At 41.1% G+C, this 16,710-nt stretch overlaps 1 protein-coding gene across 1 annotated transcript; it reads left to right on the plus strand.

Annotated features, from left to right (window-relative positions):
- Nucleotides 1–1,042: 1,042 nt before the first annotated feature.
- PDCL2 (phosducin like 2) lies at nucleotides 1,043–11,819 on the plus strand. Its single transcript, XM_009481185.2, has 6 exons — nucleotides 1,043–1,393; nucleotides 4,503–4,611; nucleotides 5,113–5,203; nucleotides 7,231–7,374; nucleotides 11,111–11,319; nucleotides 11,656–11,819. The coding sequence occupies exons 1-6, from the start codon at nucleotides 1,043–1,045 to the stop codon at nucleotides 11,817–11,819; spliced, it is 1,068 nt and encodes a 355-aa protein (XP_009479460.1).
- The last annotated feature ends 4,891 nt before the right edge of the window (nucleotides 11,820–16,710 follow it).

The following is a 16,710-nucleotide window of genomic DNA, read 5'->3' on the forward strand; positions in this document are numbered from 1 at the left end:
AAGAAAACAGATGCAGTATGGTTCTCATTCAGAAGAAGACTTAACTGCATTATTTACATTCTTCCAGCATTAGGATTCACTTGAAAACTCCACTGGTTTTCATGTAGACTTAAAGAAACTCTACTCAAAAGACCAAGTTAGCCTTGCCATCTTCCTAGCTTCTCTCTCTGAGTTCTTTTTCACACCTGGGCTGTGTTAAAATACAAAGTTGAGGTTGTAATCATGTTGAAAGTAACTAATCATTCAGTGTGTCAGCAGATTATTGTTTTTAACATTGTATTGGCTGGTCGTGGTTTGAACTGTCCTCAGCATTACTGCTCCTGCTTCTGCAAGCTTGGATGAGCAGCTGAACTTCAGAAGGTAGCTGGGAAAATGGATGGCCTCAGAAGTGGAAACCAGCTTAAGAAGTCCTTTTCCTCTTCCTACCCACTTGTTTTTACTCTACAGTTTGCTGCGTCTCCAGTCGAATTATTTGTGAACCGAGGATCCAGCTGTATATGACCCCTGGTCAGAACTAACGTGTGACCTTCTGCCACAAAATCCTTGTTAGATTGTATTGTATTAGGTTGTTTGTTTATGTTTTCCCCACAACTGCCTTACACCGCACATGCGACACGTTCCCCCCAGGCAGGCATTGGGATGAGCAGGCCATGGCTGTAGGGCAAGGGAGGGAAGCGGGTCTTCACACCCAGCACCAAACCAGGGCCTAAAGCAGCCCAGATAGAAAGTGCCTCGCGTTTGACGTTTCATTTGTTTGGATTTTGTGTATTTTTGTTTGTTTTCTGGATTTGGGGGTTTTTTTCTGAAACATTTTTAAACAGGATCAGTTTTGTCAGCAGTAACCCAGGACTGACGGGGCAAGCGGCCAGGGCCCGCCTGCCGTTAGAACCGGTGCGGGTAGGGCGGCCCTGCCCTGGCAGCCGCCGCCATCTTGCTGCCATCGGGTCACAGAAGTGGCCTCCGTGAGGAGAGGCGGTGCCCTGGGGGAGCCATGCAGGTGGGCGCAGAGGGTCACCCCAGCCCCGAGCTGAGACCAAGGGCGATGAGGGAGTTGGGGCGGACACGCCAAGGAAATGGGGGAGGCTGCAGGTGGGCAGCGGTTGGGGCCGAGAGGGGTGGTGGGTGCTGCCAGAGCCACGTTGTGCTGCCTGAGGCAACCGCTGGGCAGAGGGAGAAGGGCAAGGTGGCAGGGAGGGCAGGAGCAAAGCTGGCCACCGAGGAGGGCTCCCTCAGTGCGGCCGAGCCTGCCACAGGGCCCCGCAGGGCAGAGAGAGCCGGTGTTGCTGCCCTGGGCCTGCGTAGCCTTCCCAGCCCCTGTGGGGTCCCAAGAAACGGAAAACGGGAGAGCAGTTTATGTGGGTTTTCTTGTGCAAATACATCAGAGTTCCCTGATGTATTTGCACAAGAAAAAAAAGAATTTATAATGGTTAAGAATTAACCATCATTACTGTCCTGTAAGAATAATAAAATATTACACTTTGATAGCTGGACAGTCATAGGTGTAGCATATTTTAAAAACGTAATTGAGAATCTGTTTCATATCATTCACCAAAAAAACCCCCAGAACTGCAAATTAACTTTACCAGAGGTATTATTTATACTTCAGGATTGAAGTTATCCAGCCTGTGGGTTCCCAAACTTGATCTATGCATTACCCCTGGCAAAGCTCGTGGTAATTAGCTTTATCATTGGCAGCACTGAGAATTGCCATGAGAAGTGTTTTCACTTGGGATTGTGGCCTGCTAGTAGAGTAAAACTGCTGCTTCAGTAGTCTAGCTTCATACTCCGAAACCAATTTAAGCTGGATCACTTTTGCCATTGCTTGGCTCCTTTGCACTCTTACGATCAAGTATCTTCTGAAGTTTTTGATGCACATTTTCATTTATTTCATCTGTGCATATTACTGCAACCTTGAACTAATCACTTAACACCAGCTTTTTGAACATTAACTCAATTTGTTAAAAAATTTTTAAGGTTTGCTGGTTTCTGATCTTCCCTGAGACTGGAGTTCGGATTTATCAGAGATATACCTGGTTCTGTTACGCTTACTGTGGTCTAGGATGCTTGATCCAATTTTTTTTTTTTGCTTTTATATTTTGTAGATGTAACAACATCTAGAAAATGTCCAATGTACAAATTGTTATACAAACCTATTGAATGTTACAAAAATTAAATAGAAATAGGATAAAATACACTATTTAAGTAAAAATACCATGGAAAGTTTTTATGCAGGACCTACATTTACAGAAAACAACAAAATGCCAAGACCTTTCCTGGCAAAAACTGGCCAGTTAACCTACATTCCAATTCTGTTTCAGTAGTCCTTTTTGTTGCGTGGTTTTGAAATTATTTGTCCAGTTATGATGATGATTTTTATTATGTTTTCTAATGCCTCATGATTCTTTGTAATCTGTCTGCTGTGAAGAAGGATTTGCATTCTGTGAAGTGGGGAAATCTGATCCTGACTTAAGTCAGGAAATCATACATTAAAGCACTGTGTGGAGGCCAAAGTGCATGTATATCACTCATGTTTCTTTAGTGGTTCCCTTGGAAGAGTAGTCCTCTTAGTTCTGTGGATTTTTTTTGATACCCTGACTGTACCTCCATCAAAGTTCTTCTTTGGTGAAGGGTTAAAAATGCGGTAAGACTGACTGTAAGAATTTTTTATTTAAGTAAACCCTGGGAAATTATACTACAGCAAAATCTTCCTTTGGGTTTTTCCTATTCCAGACCCATTAGTGACCATCTAACTCATTAGATTATATATGGAGTTTCTCTTTTATTTTTTCCAATGCATTGTATCAATTACTTCTCAGTCAAAGAAGGAGGAAACATTACTTATTCTTAATTCTTTATCTATGTTTTCATATGTGGGTAAAGTTAAAGTAAGTTTGCTAGTATATTTGAAAGACTTTGTGATGAAATAACCATGTCCTTAGAGGTGGAATGTTACAGAAAATAATTTTCCAAATATTATAACTAACTAACTACAATGGAGTTGTCATTTCTAGTCCAAAATCTGGATATGAGAGCTTTGCAGAAGAAATAAATTAAAGTATCAGGTATGAAATCTCTGCTTTATCTTAGCAAAAAGGCACTAGATGTTTGGAAAGCCAGAGTGCTCCACTAGTAGTGAATATTGGTAGCTGTACCATTGCCTACAGTTTGCTGAGCCCATGCATTAGGACTGTTGCAGGAACCTTCATAACTATTGCCACTTCCTTCCCACTCCAAACCCTCCAAAGTCTTGCTTCCTCACTCATACCAGAAGAAACTGGCAGAGGTAAGAGTCTTCTTGCAAACCCACTGTACTTAACTTTCTTATGAGCAGTAGCATGATTTAATTTACTCCCTTTGTGGATTTCCCAAGTGCGTTTTCACATAAAATGCAAAGCGCTTCTTCTACCTTTGTGAAATTTGTTGAGGCATGTGTAACATTTGAATTAGAATTTGTATCATTATACTTATGCTAAATTCTGTACAAGAGATTTGTTGAATAAAAATGAGGCAGCCAGTGGCTGGAAAGGCAAATGTAGTACTCATGGGCATGGTAGTAATCCAATGGAAATCCTGGATGTTTCCTCAGGTGGAATTTTGGTAATGTACTTTTTTTCACTTGATGCTGCATTATTATGGAATTATGAATATCATTAAATGTTTCTGACATTTAAGTATCTATACAGAGATGTCTTTATGAAGGTTTTCAAAGAAGTTGTTATTTCAGGGCCAAAAATACACTTTGAACCTGTTTTAAAATCTTCTTTACTACTTCTAATCCATATGAGAGGCCTCTTAATATGGTGTTGTTCTACCATGCCAACACCAGTCCAGTTACAATAAACAGACTCTTTTAATGTGACAATTTCAGTAGAAATGCAGTCTTATAAATAGCATGCAGTTCCTTTATCTTAACCATTTAACTAAAATTACCACAAATGTAGACTTAACACCTGCAGAAGTCCTGTGTTATAAACATGGTGTATGAAGTAGCTTATGTTGACACATTAATATTAATCATTCATTTAAAATAAAAAAGTTTTTTTTCTTCTGATTCTAGGCATGCTTTTACATGTTTATTCACAGTGTCAATACCTTATTTTTAGTAGTAACATAAAAATACTGATACAAAAATCTTGCCTGTATAAAGCTGTATTTCTTTAAGTGCGTTTAAGTAAGCAGTGTATAGTTTTTGCTTTCTGAAGTAGGTTTCTATATATGTTTTAGACAATTTTTAGCTGTTATTTTGGAGACTGATTATTTTATCTATGCTTACATTTTGAGTTTTCTTTCTCTCTTATTTTCTTGCTGTTTTCTGTTCAGAAGTGAAAAATGAAAATTAGTGCTAGAGAATGGTCCACAAAGGTATTGCAGCCTCTAAGTAATGGTTTCCTTTTGTTACATCCTTAATATATGCCAAAATGAAAAAGGGCTGGTTTTGGTTTAAAAAAAGGCCACACAAGACTGATGTGTTGATTTAGTTCTGTTTCATAATATTAAAACAGGATCCAAATGAAGATACCGAATGGAATGACATACTGAGAGATTTTGGAATTCTTCCACCAAAAGATGAAATTGAAGAAATGGTTTTACACTTGCAGAAAGAAGCAGAAGGCAAGTAAAATTAAAAATACATACCACTAGTATTACAAAATTTGAAAAGCTGAGGTATTTTCAATAATGCTTTTTGTAACTTAAGCATTGTACAATAATTATATTTTTATTTTAATTATTTTCACTTGGTTATTTTAAAAAGGATTCTGAATTAAATATACAACACACTTAGTGATAAACATTATGGCATATAACATGTACAGATAACTCATTTTCATAATTTTGTAAAGGAACCAGTCAGTATAAGCAAGATTCACATTCTGAAAAATTGGTAGTAATCCACTCCCATATTTCTGTATTTTCCTGTGTACTTATAGTTAAATAAGTTTCATTTTTTCCTTTCTCTTACCCAGAGCTATACAAAAGTTGACTAATTTCTGAAATTAGTACATCTTTTTCTTTCATTAGTTCCATGTCTGTGTGACACTTTTCATATGTTTAAAATGTTTGAAGACACTGTGGAGAGCAAAAGGTGACTAATTTTTTGTTTGTTGTTTCTAGTGAAACCGTATGAAAGAATGAATCTTGAAGAATTAAAGGAAGATGACAATGACTTTGATGAGGATGATAGGAAAGCTATTGAAATGTATAGGTATAGTAAGATATTTCTATCCAGATTGACAGTGCACATACTGTACATGTGCATGCTCCTGAAACACGAACTCAGAATCTTTTGGACAGTAATGTCTGCTGACTGACACATCTGCCTTCTTTCACCTTCCACTCCTTTGCCAGCAGATAGACAGCACTCACATTACTGTCCTACATCTTCCTGATTGTCAGGGGCAAAGAGAGGCAGTTTACACTATGTTTTACTTCAATGTTTTGTTAGAACAGAGTTATTACCCTTTAAAAATACTTAATTTAGTCTCAAAGCTGGATATTTAAAAGAAAAACACTCTGCCTTTTGGATAGCACTCATTTCTGGTACAGTATGCTTTCTAAATACATTATAGAAATAAAAATTCAATGTAAAATTTATTATGAATTACAGTTTCACTCTAACATACACTGCAGTTTCTATGCTGGAATGGTGGTAGTTGATAATCGTGTGTGTTTTTGAAAGCTGTTTATCAAGTCAGCTGTGGACCCTAATATACAACTATTGTGTTTATTTTGCTTCTTATCCAAGATTAATTTTAATGGCTTTTCTATTTCTTACTTCATGAAAATATTAATTTGAAGTTTATATAGAAGGAAGGCTCAGGGGAGATCTAAACAATGTCTAGAAATATCTGAAGGGAGGGTATAAAGCAGACAGAGCCAGTGTTTCCACCGGTGCCCAATGACAGGACGAGAGGCAACAGGCACAAATGGAAACACAGGAAGTTCCTTCTGAACATCAGGAAACACTTTTTTACAGTGAGGGTGACTGAGCACTGGCACAGGTTGCCCAGGGAGGCTGTGGAGTCTCCATCCTCGGAGAGGTTCAGGAGCTGTCTGGACATGTTCCTGGGCAGCCTGCACAAGGCTGACCCTGCTTGAGCAGGGGGGTTGAATCAGAGGACCTCCAGAGGTCCCTTCCAACCTCAGCCATGCTGCGATTGTGTAATTCTGTGATATACCATCTACTGTTCTTTGGCATAACTGTGGCACAACCTTATTGAACTATTTAATAGGAGTACACCAATCATTTGACCTACAATACCATGCAGAGTCAATACGTTTTATGAATTCAGGTTCAGAAGACTTTGGCAGCTTGTTTGGAGACTTAGTAATTTTAGCTATACTGGACATTCACATGTATGTTTTTGTAGGTATTTTACAAAGTGCTCTGCTGAGTTCTGCAGAGCTTTGTACTGTAACTAAGAAAAATGAGACATGCAGTTTACACAGAATAAAAATGCCATTATGTTCAAAACATTTTCTCTGTCTAGATTCTACCTTCTACTTCAGCATTGTTACAATGACTAAAATAATTCTAGTGCTAACAGTGTGTATCTAGTGCTAACAGTGTGTATCTAGTGCTGTATTCTCATAGGAAGATAATAATTCACAGAGTTATGTGGAAGTTGTGAACCTAAATTATCATGCACTGTTGCTAGAGTATAATAACATTGCGCATGTATTATTTAATCTTTTTTGAAAAAGCCACTTCTATAGTGGCTTTCAGTTAGTAAAATTAACAGCTGCTTTTAGTTCAACAAATCTCAGTAAGGCATTTTCCTTTTCTACTTTGCAAGTATTTTTATAGATGAAGACTGCCATCTACTGTTTTTACATTCCAGTTTTCATGAATTATTTTTAAATTGTCTCGTAAATATTAGTATAAGTACTGGTAGTTCTTCCTCAAACTAATCTCATCAGAAAAACAATTAGTACCTGCTTTAATTTTTGTTTCTTTGTCTCAAATGATAAACCCTTGTGCAACATGTTTTTACTCAAGTTTCCCAGATCTGATACTGAGGAACATAAAATTAAGAAAATGTATTTTAATGTTATCTCATTGAATAAAGATGAGCATAGAAGCTTTTCTAGCTCTGAAAGTACATTAGAAGACCTTGTTAAAGGGTTACTCAATGCATTTTTTAAAGTAATTGAGAGAAAAGCACTAGATATTATTTTAAAATACATTTAAAATACTCCAAATGCTTATTTTTATTATTACTTTTTAATTAGGCAGCAACGCTTGCAAGAATGGAAATGTCTTCAAAGGATGCAAAAGTATGGGGAGCTAAGAGAAATTTGCGGAGACCAGTATGTAAAGGAAGTTACAAATGCTCCAGAGGATGTTTGGGTTATAATTCATCTTTATCGGTCAAGGTAATTACTTTCTTGTTTAAGATGCTGAATACTTCAATACAGAGAATTGAACTGGTAATTAAGAAGCAGTACTGGGAAAAATGAAATACAATAGACTAATGAAATAGCAGTTGTTTAGAGGCAATGCAATCATAGAGCATGGGACCCCCTTGATTTGTTAATGCACTTTGTGAGAGTTAATCACTTCACTTTTGTTCAATTATATGAAAGATTTCTTTTGCTATGTGTGTTATCACCATGTACTGAACCTCACTGAGATTTCTGAGTTTCACTGAGAAAGTGGTGTCCACTGTCTGTGCTAACAGAAGTTTGTTTGCAGACTCTTTTTGCAGCAGGAGTGCTCTCACGGGATTATTCTACCTTTATTTCCCCTTTGACTCAAACAAATCAAAAGCCCAACAGGAAAAGCCTCAGTTAGGAAAACTGAGGAAAGCTAGGGAATTTGTTAGTTTACCAGTTTCCCCAATAAATTCTCTAGTGGTAGCAGAAGTTGTGACAGGATAGAGCAGAAATGTCAAAGGACTGCCATGATAAGTTCATCGTATGTTAGCAACTCTATGAGATGTTTTTCAAAAGCACTGAGAATTAGTACGGAATGTTTAATGCATTTTTTTAGATTCAGACCAGCTTTCTCTTTTCCTTCTTTTTAAGCCAGTTGGGAGAAGGAAGCTTCTTTGATTCTTCTCAGTTGTCAGGAATTGAATATTATTTCCAGGAGCAACAGGAATAGGTCAACCAAATTGCGCGTCTAGACAGGTGGTCTGTGCGGTGGGTGGGGAACTGGCCGACAAGGCTGCACCCAGAGGGTGGTGGTAAATAGCTCCTTTTCAAATGGCCAACCTGCCACAAGTGGGTTCCTCCAGGGATCGATACGGGGCCCAATGCTGTTTAATATCTTCATAAGTGATCTGGATGATGGGATCAAGTATACCCTGATGAAGTTTGCCGATGATACCAAACTGAGTGGGGAAGTGGAGACTTTGGAAGGGAGAGCCACCCTGCAGGAAGGCCTGGATAGGCTGGAAGAGTGGGCTAACAAGAGCCTTATGAAGTTCAACAAGGACAAGTTTAAGGTCTTGGGGAAAGGTTAAGGGGAAAACATAATCCAGGAGTGCAGCACAGGCTGGGATCTACCCAGCTGGGGAGCAGCTCTGTGGAAAGGGACCTGGGGGTCCTGGTGGACAACAAGCTCAATGTGAGTGAACAGTGTGCTGCTGCAGCAAAGCAAGCCAACGGGATGCTGGGTTGCATCAACAAGGGCATCACCAGCAGAGATAAAGAAGTCATTATCCCACTTCACTCAGCGCTTGTCAGGCCACACCTGGAATACTGTGTTCAGTTTTGGTCCCCACTATACAAAAAAGATGCGGACAGGCTGGAGAAGGTCCAGAGAAGGGCCACAAAGATGATCAAAGGACTGGGAAGCCTGCTGTATGAGGAAAGGCTGAGAGAACTGGGTTTGTTCAGCCTTGAGAAAAGAAGGCTTAGGGGAGACCTTATCACCATGTTCCAGTACCTAAAGGGTGGCTACCGAGAAGATGGAGACTCCCTTTTTACAAGAAGTCACATGGAACAGATGAGGGGTAATGCATACAAGTTAATCCTGGGGAGATTCCGATTGGACACAAGAGGACAATTGTTCACAATGAGAACAATCAGCCATTGGAATAATCTCCCCAGGGAAGTGATGCATTCCCCAACACTGGATGCTTTTAAGATTCAGCTGGAGAGGGTGCTGGGCCATCTTGTCTAGACCGTGCTTTTGCCAGGAAAGGTTGGACCAGATGATCCTTGAGGTCCCTTCCAACCTGGTATTCTATGATTCTATGATTCTATGAAATGAAATTGTTCAAATTACAATAATTTAAATTTACAGATCTGAAGAAAGAAAATAGCAGATTTTCTTGTTTTTCATTGTTTTTTTGTTTACTGGAGAACCAGTTCTGTACTTTATCATTGTATAAATACGAGTCTGTGAGGAAACTTGAAATTCCTTAGGAATGAATGAGAGATCTCCGAAGACTCTTATGGCTGGCAACAATTTGGCCACGAGAGGGTGCTGCTGGAACTCGTTGAGAGTCCATAGGCTAAATCAGCTTCTTTAACTTCAGTCAGTATGCTGGTTTTCGGTGGGATCGAGTTAGTTTTCTTCACAGTAGCTAGTATGGGCCTTGATTTGAGTTGCATATTATAGGAATTACTATAGCAGGAATCACCTGAACCAACAGAGGACAAGGCTTACAAGAAGCAGTGCAAGCGCAGCAGTGACCCAGCCTGTGCTGGCTTTGGTGCCCAGTAACTCCACACAACACACCCCCTCTACTGTCCTGAGTGACCACCGTAACTAACAGATGGAGCCCAAAGTCATGGACTAAATGAACTCAGTGGGCATTTTACAGCCATTTTACAAGGGTGGTCCATAGACTAAGGGAATGATATCTGTGTATTATATCAAAGGATGGGAAGGGTGGTGGTAAGTAATGAGAATGTATTGGATAGTGTGAGACCTGAGCATGACGTAAATGGTATGAAATATGGGGTGGAGAATGTGCTGGTTTTGGCTGGGATAGAGTTTAACTTTCATCATAGTAGCCAGTATGGGGCTATGGTTTGGATTTGTGCTGGAAACAGTGTTGATAACACAGGGATGTTTTAGTTACTGCTGAGCAGTGCTTACACAGAGTCAAGGCCTTTTTGGCTTCTCACCTCACCCCACCAGTGAGTAGGCTGGGGGTGCACAAGAAGCTGGGACCCCAGCTGACCAAAGGGATATTCCATCATACCATATGACATCATGCTCAGCATGTAAAGCTGGGGGAAGAAGGAAGGGTGGGACATTCGGAGTGATGGCATTTGTCTTCCCAAGTAACCGTTACACGTGATGGAGCCCTGCTTTCCTGGAGATGGCTGAACACCTGCCTGCCGATGGGAAGCAGTGAATGAATTCCTTGTTTTGCTTTGCTTGCACGTGCAGCTTTTGCTTTAGCTGTTGAACTGCCTTTATCTCAACCCATGAGTTTTCTCACTTCTACCCTTCCGATTCTCTCCCCCATCCCACTGGTGAGCGGCTGTGTGGTGCTTAGTTGCCAGCTGGGGTTAAACCACAACAGTCAGTTACAACAAAGATCTTAACTTCTAAAAGGTTAACAGGCTGGAGGGGAACAAAAAAACCCCGTTGCTTTGGTTTCTTATTTTTTCTTAACTGAGATTTGTATGGTGATTGCATTGCAAATAGGAGCTATGAAAGTAATGAACAGGCGTATGGTGGTAATATGACTATACAAAGGTTTCCCTAACATTACTTAGATTTTACTAAAAGAATGAAGAAGTAATTAAACATTAAACTGAAAGCCAGTTCAAATAAAGTAAAATGTATATTACAGATTAAAAAATCTAATTTAAACTCTACAATAAATGGACAGAATGAGCTTTAAAATCTTAGCGAGGAGAACAAAATTGAGGCACAATGCTTGAAGTGTCTGGTAGCTTAATAACATTTTATAGACTGTGCCTATTACATATGCATTGAAAATTTTTACTTGAAAGCTCTTTAAATCACAATGATCTTAGAAGAAGCTAAATAAAATTTGTGGTGCAATTCTTGTAACAAATTAAAGTAGAAGCAGACTACAGGAAAAGGCACATTTACTCTTTGAAGGCTTTATTTTTAAGAACTTTAGTTATTTTACAAAGCATTTACACCGCAATGTCATCATACTTTCTTATTCTTTTCTAGCATCCCAATGTGTTTACTGGTTAACAAACATCTCAGCCTGCTAGCCAGAAAGTTTCCAGCAGTCAAGTTTGTCAAAGCCATTGTAAACAGCTGCATTCAGAAGTACTATGACAGCTATTTACCCACAATACTTGTATATAAAACTGGTGAAATAAAAGGCAGGTTCATTGGAGTAGCACAATGTGGAGGAATGTATCTTAAAGTGGAAGGTATGAGAAATATTTTTAAATAATTCACATTACAGAAAATTTTATATTGTTTGTAATCATTGGAGCTAAAGATCATTGCGTAAAGGTGGAAAAGGTTTTTGAATATTTTCGTAGAAGTCTACAAAAAGCAAATAATTTATGTAATTCTGTGGTAAGAATATTGGATAAACATGGGTATTTTGCAATTTCTCAGATATTTTACTGAGATAGTTGGATTGTCGCAAGGATGGCTGTTCTTTGTTGTTGAGATGAAGCTTGTTTTTTAAAAAAAGTCCTTTTCCTCTTTAGTGAGAATTTATTGCAATTATCAAAATAAATTGTCATTTGTTTTTACAGAGCTTGAATGGAAACTAGCAGAAGTTGGAGCAATAGAAACTGACTTAGAAGAAAACCCCAAAAAGGACATTATGAATATGATGATGCTGTCAGTGCAAAGTATTTCTGCAAATGAAGACACCAATACAAAAAGCAGTGATGTGATGAAACCACCTATTACTTGAGAAAATTTTAATGCAGATCATCTGTTCGGACATAAATTAGCTCACATACAGTTTTTTACTCCTTTGGTAAGCCCAAAACAATAAAAAAAAAACCCAACACAAAAAGAGCTTTTGTTTCACTTGTGTATTTTTTTTTTGTTTTGAATTGTGGAGGAAAATTGATGTAGTAAATGAAAGCCATACTTACCTTTGGATACATACAGATGGCTGTCACAGACACCGAGAGTCTGGATTCTCCATTTCATACAAACTCAGCGTAAATGGAATGGGGAGTGTATCAGCTGGTGGGCACTAATCTGTACTTTCTTCCTCCTTTTATCCAGCATGGGTGCAAGATACTCCTTTAATTCTCAGTGAAATGGCTGTAGTGGAACTCCGCTCTGCTAAGGACCTTCTCAGCTTCCACCCCACTGAAAAGCTGACCCAAAGACAATGATGTGTATAGCAACATAAAATCAGGATTTGGCCCTGAATCCATTGACTAATAGTTCCATTTGTTTGACAAGAATCTTCTCCAGTGTCAAGGATAATCTTCCTGCTATTTTAGAATACTGGCAGTTGGATTAGATGTTCCTTCCTAAGAAAAATAACTATATCCTTAACAAAATAGTTTACAACTGTAGATAAGCAAAACTACATGAGTCAATGAAGAGACCACACTCCTGTTTCAGCATGTTTGAGTAGTGAATCAAATTGTATAGTATTGATGTTATTTTTCCAGTGACTCATCATAAAACACCCAATCTTAATGTGCTAATGAAGATTTAGTTATATACAGGTGACATGGTTTATAGCATCAGGATGCAGAAAGAAAAATGAAACAGACACTGTTCACTTAACACTTGGCACATAGATACCTAAGAAGAACAAGAAAATTAACATCGGCCATTCTTTTTTCCACCCAGTAGGATACAGCAGTGCTATTAGTAGATACCTACTGTCAGATACCACTTCTAAAAAGTTTTATTTTGCAGATTCAAGGAGATAACTAGTAGATGCATTTCAGAGATAATGGCTTATCTGCCACTTCAAACTAGAACGCTAACTAGTCATTTTAAATGTAAATAGGTCATCAGTGACTTTAGATATGATTCCAGTCACGTCAGGTGGATTATCAGTCTTGGCTGCTATAAAAGGAGTCCTACCAACCGCTTCCTCTTAGCGGTGAGCCTCCCTCCTGTTACTATGGCTGCCGTGAGGTACACAAGCACAGCACACGACTGTACCAGCGCTGGTGGTGTTACATTGGAAGTAACAGGACTACGTTGCTAGATATGTCAGGAAAGCGCCAAACCTCCCCTTTGGTGGCCCTTATGCCCAAGTGAAGCGACCATGCAATCATGAATGCAGCCATCAGATGTGACAAAGCAGCAGCAAAATCCAAGGGAATCTGCAGGTTAAAAGCAGATGTTTCTAGTTCTTGGTCAGTTATATCATTCGTACGAAAAGGGTCTAGGAATGAATGTTAGTCAACCTTGCTTTACAAGGATTATGTAGATTGTGATGGACTTTCATGTCAGCATCTTTGTTAAATCCACCGATTTTAGTACTCTGGAGTGACGTGAAATTTAGTTTCAAAATCAGCTTCCTCAAACAGATCCTCTTCTGAATATGCTAGTGAGGGTCAAAAAGGAACATGCTGAGTGGATGATTGTTCTATGGCTCTGAAGTGTATCATGCACAAGATGGCAATGACAGTTCTGTAGAATACATGGCTATAGTTAATGGCAGTGCACTGGAAATTTCTGAATTTCTGGCCCTATCTAGCTCCACCATTCAGTAATTCACAAAAGATGTGCTGCTCATAATTTGGCAATGTCTGAAAATTATGTTGGCTCTCATGTAACCTTTGTGAGTGAAACAAAACTATCATTACACACCAGAGCAAACTCACATTGAAGATAAGAGCCAGAAAAATAGTATTTCTAGGTGGAGAATAGTTTCATAAAGAAATGCCACCACAGCATTTCTAAGCTTTCTGTCCTGTACCTTCAGAAGCCTTTAAAATACTTTCAAAAGAGAAGCAGCATTAAAAAAAATGACCTTGGTTAGGCCATAACTTCAGCAGAAAATGCAAACATGTGTCATCTCCACGGCTGTGTTGCCTGTTTTGATCTTGTCAAATCCCGAAATGTAAGATGTGCAAGCCGCAAAGAGTAATTTGCTACTGCAACACTGCAGTAGGTAGGTGTTAACGCTCCTATAGGTGCAAGGTGTGAAGAGACACAGTACAGTATCTCTGCTTTGTTTTTCTGAAGAATTACTACTGGTTTCTAAAGATCTTGTGGCAAATTTGATACATACATACATACAGCTTGATGCTATTTTTAGCCTCCTGGTTTCTTGGCCATATTCTAGTTCTGGTAATTATGCATTTTGAAAATATTCCAGCATTTTCTCCCGGATTTTCCATTCCTGCTGTATCCTATTAGCTTTACTACATTTCATCATAGGAGCATTATCCTTTGCATAAGTAATTAAATGATTAGTTTTGTTTATATCACATTTTCCTCAATTGAAAGCCAGAAATAGAGTATTAATGAATCAGTAAGCAACAAAAAAAAGTGGGTTTTACTAATGCTTTTTAAAATTCTTCCAGTGGAAAAACTGAGCTCATGGTTAGCTCTTTAGCAGCATTACTGCTAAAAAGGTTCCTGTCCCTACAATACCTTTGCATAAGACTTTGGTCACAAGGTGAATCAAATGGGGAAACTGATCTATCTGAGAAGTAATCCAGAAAGAAATATCCATGAGATTTTGCAGCCAAGTAAAATTCCTTACTTCATTCCAGACACAAACGCTAATTAAGCTTCTATAGATACACATTTGTAATTATGCTTTCAGATCTATTGCTGTTTAGGAGATCGACTGAAAAATAAATGCCCTTGTAACTGAGAAAGAAAACTGGGACTATTTACATACTATTACTGAGCAATGTTTTATTTCACAGAAAACAGTTTGCTGCTATGTTCTTCTGCATGCAGAACAGGTTTATGCTAACATAATCACTGCATATTTAAGCATATTCCAGTCCTGCAGTAGGCAGTATGGCTGGAATCCGTTACAGCTGTACATGAACGATGTGCAGTATTAATCAGTCCTCTCTCTGACTAACTCTGATACCTGATGCTCTTTGTATTTATTAGCTGGGCTATTTCACAGCTTTCTCTGCAAAGTCAATACAGGCACATCTTACAGTTTTTATAGGCTTTACCAACACACAAACACAAGAACGCTAACTTTTATTATCAGAGAGAGTCTGCAAACTCCTAGTCCAGCTGTGTCTTCCTGTGTTGAAATGACACATTTTCTGAACGAATCTACACCTCATCACTGTGCAGTCTGCCTAACAAAAACCCTTCAACCCCATACAGGGCACTTGAGTTTACCAAGTTTGCAATTACTCTTTTACCTTGCAGCCACAAAAAAAAAAAAAACAAAAACCCCAAACCCAAACCGTAAGGATTAGCAAATGAGAATAGACTTAGCAGCCACACACAAAAAACCCCCCAAACCGTAAGGATTAGCAAATGAGAATAGACTTAAATTGCTTCTTTTCAGTCAGAGACCAAGAAACATATTTGCTGTGAGCCTTCCATCAGTTTGGTGGTCCAGAATCTCTCAAACTCAGCAGCCAGTATTAGTAATGTACAAGTTGTACAAACCGTGCAATTTAAGTACAGTATTTTAAAAGTTATAGGGTTTTATTAGGAGTTGAGATTTTAAACTCAGCTAGGGTCATTTATTATTTGTAACGTCAGGTAAGACTATTTTATAAAACTGGTATTAAAAGCATTATGCACAGACAAAAGGACTGTTCTCTGCGACTCCGGTTAAGTTCTACCGGTTTAGGCACACCGATAAAAGCAAGCCCCGGCCACCCCCAGGAGGGGTTGCTGGTACCCCTCCGTAACTTGTGGTGGCACCTCTGTCCCCAGGGAGCAGCCGAGATGCTGCTCATTCCCCTCTGGGAAGGAAGGTGCGAGCGGGTACGCGGTACCGCGCCACACGTTCGGGCGCTGCCGGCAGCGGCGGTTTGTGCCAGGTTTATCGTTTCGGTAGGGAGGAGTCTCCGTTCAGCGGAGCCCTTTCCGAGGCCTCGGCTCCGGGCTCTGCGCCCGCCTGCGGAACAAGCCCCGGAGCACCGCACCTGGCAGCGGCGGCAGCCGCTCCGGCCGCCGGGCCGCGCCGCACCGCGGCACCGCCCGCAGCCTCCCACTGCGCCGCCGTCCGGAGGCGGAGGGCGGCCGGGCACGGGCACCGTCCCCGCTCCCCGGTTCCCCGGCTCCCCACCTGGCAGCCCGGCGAGCGGGCGAGCCCTGGCGCTCCGAGCCGCAGCCGTGCCGCTGCTGGGTCTCGCCCAGCCGGGCTTCCCCGGTCCCGAGGCGCCCGGACGCGACCCCGCGGGAGCGCCGCCCCCCGCGGCTACGGCCGAGGGCTCAGGCCCCGCTCGGTAGCGCGGCCGCCGCCATTTCCTCCTCCTCCTCCTCCTCAGGCGGCACGGCGCGGGGTGAGGTGAGCCGAGGCGAGGTGAGCCGAGGTCAGGGAGACGCGGCGCCCACTGCGCCTGCGCAGCCCCGCGCAGCCCGCCGGCCGCGCACGCGTGGAATGGCGGGGGGAGAGCGGGGTGGAGGGGGGAGGACGACGGCGCTGCGCATGCGCGGCGGCGGCGCGCGAGGGGCCGGGGTGCTGCGGCTTGCAGTGCGCCCCGGCGCACGCGCGGTGGCGCGAGGCGCCGGGGCTGGCGGCGGCGGCGGGGCTCGGCGGCGCAGGCGCGGTGGCGGGGGGACTCCCGGGCCCGGCTGCTGGTGCTGCCGCTGGAGGAGGCTCTGTGCCGGCGGCGGGCTCGGGGCTGCGCGCAGGGAGCGGCTTTCGCCGGGAGAGCGCGGGC

This window comes from Pelecanus crispus, chromosome 4, assembly GCF_030463565.1.
Source record: "Pelecanus crispus isolate bPelCri1 chromosome 4, bPelCri1.pri, whole genome shotgun sequence".
NCBI lineage: Eukaryota > Metazoa > Chordata > Aves > Pelecaniformes > Pelecanidae > Pelecanus > Pelecanus crispus.